This window comes from Austrofundulus limnaeus, unplaced genomic scaffold, assembly GCF_001266775.1.
Source record: "Austrofundulus limnaeus strain Quisiro unplaced genomic scaffold, Austrofundulus_limnaeus-1.0 Scaffold62, whole genome shotgun sequence".
NCBI lineage: Eukaryota > Metazoa > Chordata > Actinopteri > Cyprinodontiformes > Rivulidae > Austrofundulus > Austrofundulus limnaeus.
Genome location: NW_013952464.1, coordinates 1,146,603 through 1,154,464, shown reverse-complemented (window position 1 = coordinate 1,154,464; position 7,862 = coordinate 1,146,603). Strand labels below are relative to the sequence as shown.

Genomic DNA, 7,862 nt, shown 5'->3' with positions numbered 1-7,862 from the left:
TTACTATGGACCATCTATGTGTCTGGAATAAAAATTGATTGACTGATATTTGTGGGGGGAAAAAGTCTTGAATTTTCATTTTCATTTAGTCACATTCATCTAACTTTGGATGTGATTTAGTCATTACTCTGTACTCACATGTTTTTGGGACTGGGAGCGATAATTTTTAAATACAAAATAATACTAAGAAAAAAAAGGGGGAGAAAATAAATGGAAATGAGCAGCTTGCTCAAATTATGAAATGATTAAAATTTCCTCCACAGATGAAAGCAGGTTTCTCAGCTCCCCTCGTTGAAATGCTAATGGACCTTCCAACCCTTTTTAATGTCAACTCTAGTCAACTTTTCCCCCATAGTTAGGGAGGAGCTTCACGTTGCTATTTCCACACATAACAGCAGGAGAGACAGGCAGCAGGCTTACCCCCCCATCTGGATCTGGGGAAACAGTCCAGAACAAAATGAGACGGAAGAACAGGAGGCTAGGTTCTCTSGTCTATGTAGGATTTCTCTCTCTCTCTCTTTGATTTTATCTCTGCAAACATTCAATCTGTTTTTAAAGGGTATTATAATAATGATCATGATGTTCCATATGGGGGATGAGAAATGAGTGAAGTTTTCCCTCCTGTTGATTGCATTTCTTTTTTTATCCATCATATTCCTTTTCCTTCACACTCTACTGGCTTTAATTCAAAAGGCCAAATCGATCAAAGAGTGGATATTTGACCGGAGCGAGGTATTTCCTGCTGTGGTGTTAAAGTTAGCAGGCTTTATGCATTCATCTGGAAAGGTGTAAAACACTCACCTGTTTAACACMGTGTTTAAAAGACCTACCTTGAAATAGTCTTTTCATAATAAATCAGTGCAACACTGGCGAAAGAGAACTGAATTTATGTATTCTCACCATGCAAGAATATATTATCACTTTCAATACTGCATTTTTATTGTTTATACTGGTTGAAAGCGAGAAAAGTAAATAGTTGCTACATTTTTTGGAGATTATACATTGAAGTGTCGTTTTTGCAATTCTTGTTTCTTCCCATCACATTCACTTCCTTTTTGTAGAATCAGCTCCTGGTTGGTTTTGCTTTTTGCTATTTTGTCACATCTGATTCACTTTTGAAATCAGCACTTCTGTTTCTTTTGATCCATCACTTCCTTGTTTATTTGCAGTTTGAGTTTTCTTTACATATTTTTAACTTCTCATGTTGTCATTGCTCCATGTGATTCTTTGTGTTTTGCCTTGGTTTACTTTTTCTGAGTTCAGCTGGTTTAATATTCCCTTTGTCCCTCCTGCCATTGCAGCACCTGTAGTTTTATTTTATATTAACATATGCAATTAACATCAAATGAAATCTGCATTTGGGAGGTGAGGGTGGCAACGAGTTTGGGGTACGTCCTGCAACAGGCAGCTTGCCGATTTGAATCGCCACTCTGTTCGTCTCAGCCATTGTGCTCTTTGGCAAGACACTTCACCCACTTTGACTGCTGGTGGTGGTTGGAGGGTCTGGTGGGCCTGGTGCATGACAGCCTTGCCTCTGTCAGTGTGCACCAGTTTAGCTGTGGCTACAATGTAGCTCACCACCATCAGTGTGTGAATGTGTGTATAAATGAAGCGCTTTGGAGTCCATAGGGACTTGATAAAGCACTTTTAGGGTTCAGATCATTTACCATTTGGGTTTACCTACCTTTGTTATGATGCTGTAGTAAATGCAGTGGTCATACAAATAAAATATCTTATGTGCCAAGGATAAAACTAAGATCTTGTTAATATTAACTGAGTACTTACCACTCACTATGTGTAAAATGTCAACTGTGGGAAGATTTTTGGTCAATTGATATCTGGATAGCTAATAAGAAGGCTCCACTGTAGAACAACAGCAGCAAAAGCAGTCATCACATAARCACATTGTTTAAGTAAACAATTGTACATACACTATTTTGTGAAAGAATCAATAAAATTATGATATCAGTCAACACATTGACTTTGAATATGAAATACCTGATCAATATGCAGCTCTGTTGTGTAGAAGGAAAACAGGTTAGACGGCTGTGTGGTAATATCAAAAATGGAAACAGACACCGTCTAATACTATGTTTAGCTGTACAAAACATGTCAYCTGTCATTTTACAAATGTTCATAAGTTCATATATCAGTTGTACCTCTGCAATAGACAAAGTTCTGTGCCTACATAACACTTTTATAATAGTATTTAGTAGTAAAACAAATATTATTTGCAGACAACAAAGCAGACATCTACATGCTGCTGCAGGTGTCTCTAAGATTATGTTTTTAACACTCCCAGAGGTGAAAACACCCCCAGACAAGCTATCACAGCTCGAAATTAGTGCGAAACACAATTTCAGATCATTCTGTACCAAGTCAAAGAAGCATTCGCTATTGTAATAAAAGTTWAAAAAAAATTATCTTGGCTGAGAGCTAAACTTTTATCTAGTTTAACTCTGCATTCCACACAACAAAGGGTTGCCAGAGATGCTAACACAAAGGCAACCAGAGATCAGCGCCGGGATAAGAGAGTGACAGCAGTGAGAGAATTAGTGATGTGATGACAGTCAACACACAATCAGCCCCACAGTATTTTTACAAGGCTCACATTGTTTAGTCTGGACTTATTAGATTTCTGAACATAGAGTAGAATCGTTTGTAAAATGCTCTGAGCTGTCACTCACACAGAGCTAAGTCCCTCAGAAGCATGCTTTTGATTGACTGGGCTGTGTGTTAATATGCACATGATGATCTTTGTCAAAACAAGACTTTAAGAGCCAGATTCAGAGCTGAGGTTGAAAACAACACAGTAGCCTGTCGTCTGTTTCACTCAGGAAACGTGGAGCACTGCTGAGGTCTCCTGTTTAATGACAAATGTTGTCTCAGAAGCAAATAGGAAACTAGAAAAAGAAAGCTTTATTCTAYAACAGGAAGCATGGCTGAAAATAAAAACACTAACAAGTGGTRAGCTAACAGTGCTTGTTTCTTTAGATCCTACCTTTGGGTCGGCAGTGAGCAGCTTGAAAGCCTCGTAGACCTGTCGCTCTTTGACTCCGCCCCCAAGATCCAGGAAATTAGCTGGTTTTCCACCATGCAGGTCAATAATATCGCATGTTGCCATGGCCAAACCAGCTCCATTCACTGGTTAAAAAACGAAAAACAAAAAATAAAATCTATTCTGCTCTGTTCATATATGTCACAAATAAAGTTTTTAAACATAAAAAKGGTTCTGTCAAACAAAGACTTTTGGTACGTAGTTATGCTCTTCTTAATATATTTGACCAATAAAATTACATAAACATGAATACAAGACCTTTTTTACAGTGAGTCTACATTTTCTATATTAAATATAACAAAACTGGGTTTTGTCAGCAAATATTGGTAAATAAAACAGCTCTACTGTATAAAAAAAAGGCTGAACAAATTGTCAAACTTAATAAATATTTTGATTGAAGTCTTCACACGAGGAAAATGAACATTAAGGAACAGAGAAACATGTTCACAATGTGTTCGTTATCTTCAGAGAAAGAAGTTTTAATTAAACAAGATTCAGCTTTTTTAGTGGACTGTCTCATCATTTAGCCCTCTGACAGTATCAGCACCCTGCTGGGTTGTATGTCTTACCTCATTTGGTTTAGCCAAGCTGAATTTGTGTCCTGGCAAGCTCCCCGACTGAGGTCTCAATAAAAGGGAAATTTGCTTTAACAGCTGTCACTTTGGTGGCTTACAAAGCTCTCAAAGAAACTGCGGGGTCTTAAAAGCTGATGTTATTTTAAGAGAGTGGGAGCTGTGGATGCAGGATCGGGTGCGAGCGTGTGCTCGAAGGGGGAGTCATGCTAACAGACATCTAATGTGTTTATGAGGCTACGGGGTAAGGAGCGAGAGCACCTGTTAGTGCTGCTGCACACTGTAAAAGCTTTGATTTATGACAAGAGAGGAGCCCTTTAATGAGAATGCTAACAATCTGGCTCACTAGAGACTTTCTGGGCGGATTATAGCTAATTAGAATGCATTGGTTATGGCAGCATTCGTTCTGGAGTCTTCAGAAAGCAGCTTGTTATGTTGACTGGAGGAGAACCCAGGCTACCTTTAGTTTGTCTAAGTTTTATCTGTGTCAGAGCTTTTACTTGTGTGATTTAAGGGGGACATTAAAGCCCTTTGCCAGGAGGTGTCTGCTTAAGGTGGCGAACTCATTTATTTCTTGGTGTATGTGCGTTCAGGTGAGAGGGGTTTGTTACAGGGCTTTGTATCCATACCGAAGCAGGCGATGTTTCCATCCATTCCAACATATTTGAGGTCCCACTTGGCTGCCTCCATTTCTGTGGGGTCACTCTCAGACATGTCGTCCATGGCAAACACAGCTTTCTGACGGAACTCGGCATTGTCATCAAAGTTGATCTTGGCATCAAAGCAAACCACTAGGAAAAAATTTATATATATATATATATATATATATTACACACACACACACACACACACACACACACACACACACACACACACACATATGGACAGAAGGTGAGGCGGCAGTAAAGTCAGCAACATAAACAGCACAAGAGAGAAATACAGAGATAGCAGGCAAAAATGAATCAAGGAGAAAGAGGAGTCAGGACTTAAAACGAGAGCTCATTAGCAACTAGAAAACCTCAAATAATGAACTTAAGGATGCCCCTTCTTACCCACAGGTTTTAATTATTTTAAAGGTTGACTCACTAATACAGTATGTGTCTGAGACACTATTAAAATGCTAGGATCAAACTACTGTATATTCATAGTTTATTTTATACTAAAAGACAATACAATTTAAAGACTAAACATTTCACATTTAGGAGAATGTGCAAGTTTAACTGGCAAAATATTTAACGAAAAATATGTACAATTATATAAGTGGAGTTGTTTGTTAGAAACAAAAAACAATAGAGAAAATTTTATATTAAGCTAAACACTTCTGATATTTTAAAGTGGGATTCTGTGGATTAGTTATGAACAATAATATCTGTTGTATCTGGAGAATTAGTTTGACTCGGACTTGATGGATCAGCTGGTCTGAACAGGAGCAGGATCAAAGTGAATTACTGCTGTTTTCAAACAATGACTTAGGAGCATTTTTTATAAACCTTTACACCTTTAAAAACCTTTATGTTTGCATAACTTTTTTTCAGATCAAGTATAATTTAACAAAAGTGTCTCAGATTGCTTTGGAAGTGTTACAACTAGCTGCTACTGTCAAAAAACTGTACTTACAAATAATTATAGTATTCTATGAAAACAAATATGTTACACAAAACTGTCAAGGATATAAAAGATTTGAAGCTATATAAAATATAAATGTGTTTTAAGAGAGCAACAATCCACTTTAGTCTTGTCCATATTAACTTAAAATTTAACTCTCTCTTAACTTAAGCTATTTATCTACAACAGGTAAGATACTGTCTATAACTCATCCAYGATATCTTACTTGGGAGTTTCTGAGCTATACCTTTGAAGCTAACATTATAAGCAACACRTATTTAACTCAAAACTCAACAATTAATTTCATGTTAACCATTTTGTTTGTATTTATTTTATACAAGACTAAATATTTTAAAATGAGTTTATGTAGGTTTATGGAGGAAAATAAAGTAAGGTCTATTCAAGTCACTGATTTGCATCAACCCARTAAAAACTGCTGCTAAACTGAACACTGCAAACTAAACGTATACGTATACATAATAACTCTGTACTTAGCAGATATCAGGGTGGTAATAAACTTTTATCCTGTTTATTAGCAGCTTATGTTGTGCAGAAATAATTTCTTTTACAATAATAAGTGAGTTCAGTGACTGAAAACTTCTTTGTAAAATAGTATGTCTTAAAAACACCCTGATACATAGCACAAGAAATTTTAAAGTTATGTGGAGGAAAATAAAAAGTGGAAATATGCATGAAGACAAACAGAGATGTAAATAAAACACAGACACACACAAAACATGCAGCAGGCAGTCTCTCCTGGGACAGTGAAGTAGACATAATGTCTCCTTCAGGTAAAGTAGGTTTCCCCACAACACAGCTTGCTTTGTTTTTTGTTTTGAAATATCTATTATTGCAGTCTATCTACAAAATGAATTCAGCTATTACCAAACAAGGAACAAAAGAAAAAAAAAAATACTTCCTTTTGAGAAAATCTATGTTTTGATACATATTTGTTGAATGCCTGCTGGAAAATAGCTGTGTTCCCAGGCGACTTGTGAACAAATTGAGCCATACACTGAGCTGAGATTCATGTGAATCTTGCTTACAAAGCTTTTCCAAATCACAACCCTGCTGTTAGTAAAAAAACAAGCAAACAAACAAACAAAAAAAAAACATACTTTTCACTATAAATCCAGATTTGGTAAGAAATCATTTCTCTCATAAATATTCATGGGAAATCATAAAATAAACACAGCTTGTCAATGTTTGATAWAGCGTACTTTGAACAGGAATCTGTATTTGAGGAGCCTAAATGACATTAAAGAAGCAAGGCATCTTCGGCGTGTAATCTGCCTCAGCAGGACACACAGTCAATAACTATGCAACATCACAGAYAAAAACAATGACTTCTTTTCTTTATTTCATTCGTTCAAAACAACAAAAAGTTCAGCATGAGTTCAGCAACGCGCTACAAGAGATGGAGTAATCTTCTGTGACAATGAATAAAGATAGTCGTCTGAATGATGAGTGCTTTAAAGGTTAACTTATTACTTCAACTTGTATCATGTTTTAGTTTTTTCACATATGACGCTGATTTTTCAGTGATCYAAACTACAACAAGAAGCTTTACTCGGCTCTGTGTAAATGTTAATTAGCTAAACTAAAGAGTTGACTATACTTAGAAACATTTTTGAATACTAAAATACAAATACTCTCTTTAAAGACTGTTGAGAAGCAAGTACAACACTAATCCATAAACATGTTTCTAAACACACATTGGGAGAGGATTTTATGACAGGCAGCATCAGCATGCACAGGATTGATGTTGATGTGCTGCAACATAAGTTGTTGCTTGTTGAGAAAGCTTAAGGCTAATTCACAGATCTCTTTATCTGTCAGTCATTACAGAGGAGCTATTTCACATAATTTTAAAGCAWGACAATGATGAGCTGGAGACCTAAACTTGTCTACAAATTGCACCTGACCTGAAAACAGTTAACATCATACAACTAAAGTGGGCATTATTGTTTCTAAATTATTCCTTTGTATACAGTAAAATTTAAAAATTACCTTCTGGCTTAGGTGATTTTTTTTTGGAAAACTTTACCTTATTTATTTGCTTATTTTCAAAAAAGAAATACCGGTAGTTATTAGAGCCAGGAAAAGCATTTGTTCATACACTGCTTTCTTATCCACACTTACAAATTACTACTTTTTATTATTATTAAATTTCTTATTTTTAGTACTAGTCAAGTCAGCACATGAACCCTGAGATTTTTTTTTTTCATTTAGTGAAGTGAAATGTCTTAATAACAAAATTTGTTTTGGTTCATTTAAAACATWTCACCTTAAAAAAACAGCGAAGAAAAGATATGATGAACTTTCCACCTCCACAAAGACCTCTGTTGTCCTGGCTGATACTAACTACTCAAAACTATTTGAAAGAACATCACTTCAAAAATGACTAGACTAACCTTTTAAAGAGGCAATATTATGTGTTTCACAGGCATATATTTAAATACTACAGCATAATAAAGTATCCATGCTACCTTTAGTTGTTATTAAAATGCTGTTTTTATGTTCAAATAGAAAATAAACTCATCTTCTCATCACTTCCTCTTCTAAACGCCTTGAAATTGGCCTCTGTCTCTTTAACAATCACCTTCCGCTTCTGTCTCGCCCATTTC

General features: G+C 35.9%; 1 protein-coding gene across 1 annotated transcript in view; it reads right to left on the bottom strand.

Moving 5' to 3' along the window:
* The window catches only part of suclg2 (succinate-CoA ligase GDP-forming subunit beta), a 143,702-nt gene that overhangs the window by 62,666 nt on the left and 73,174 nt on the right, over positions 1 to 7,862 (bottom strand). The window contains exons 8-9 of the mRNA XM_014009852.1: positions 4,260 to 4,421; positions 3,002 to 3,144 (exon numbers count right to left, since the gene is read on the bottom strand). Coding sequence (XP_013865306.1) covers positions 3,002 to 3,144; positions 4,260 to 4,421 — 305 coding nt within the window. The remainder of the gene's footprint in view (positions 1 to 3,001; positions 3,145 to 4,259; positions 4,422 to 7,862) is intronic.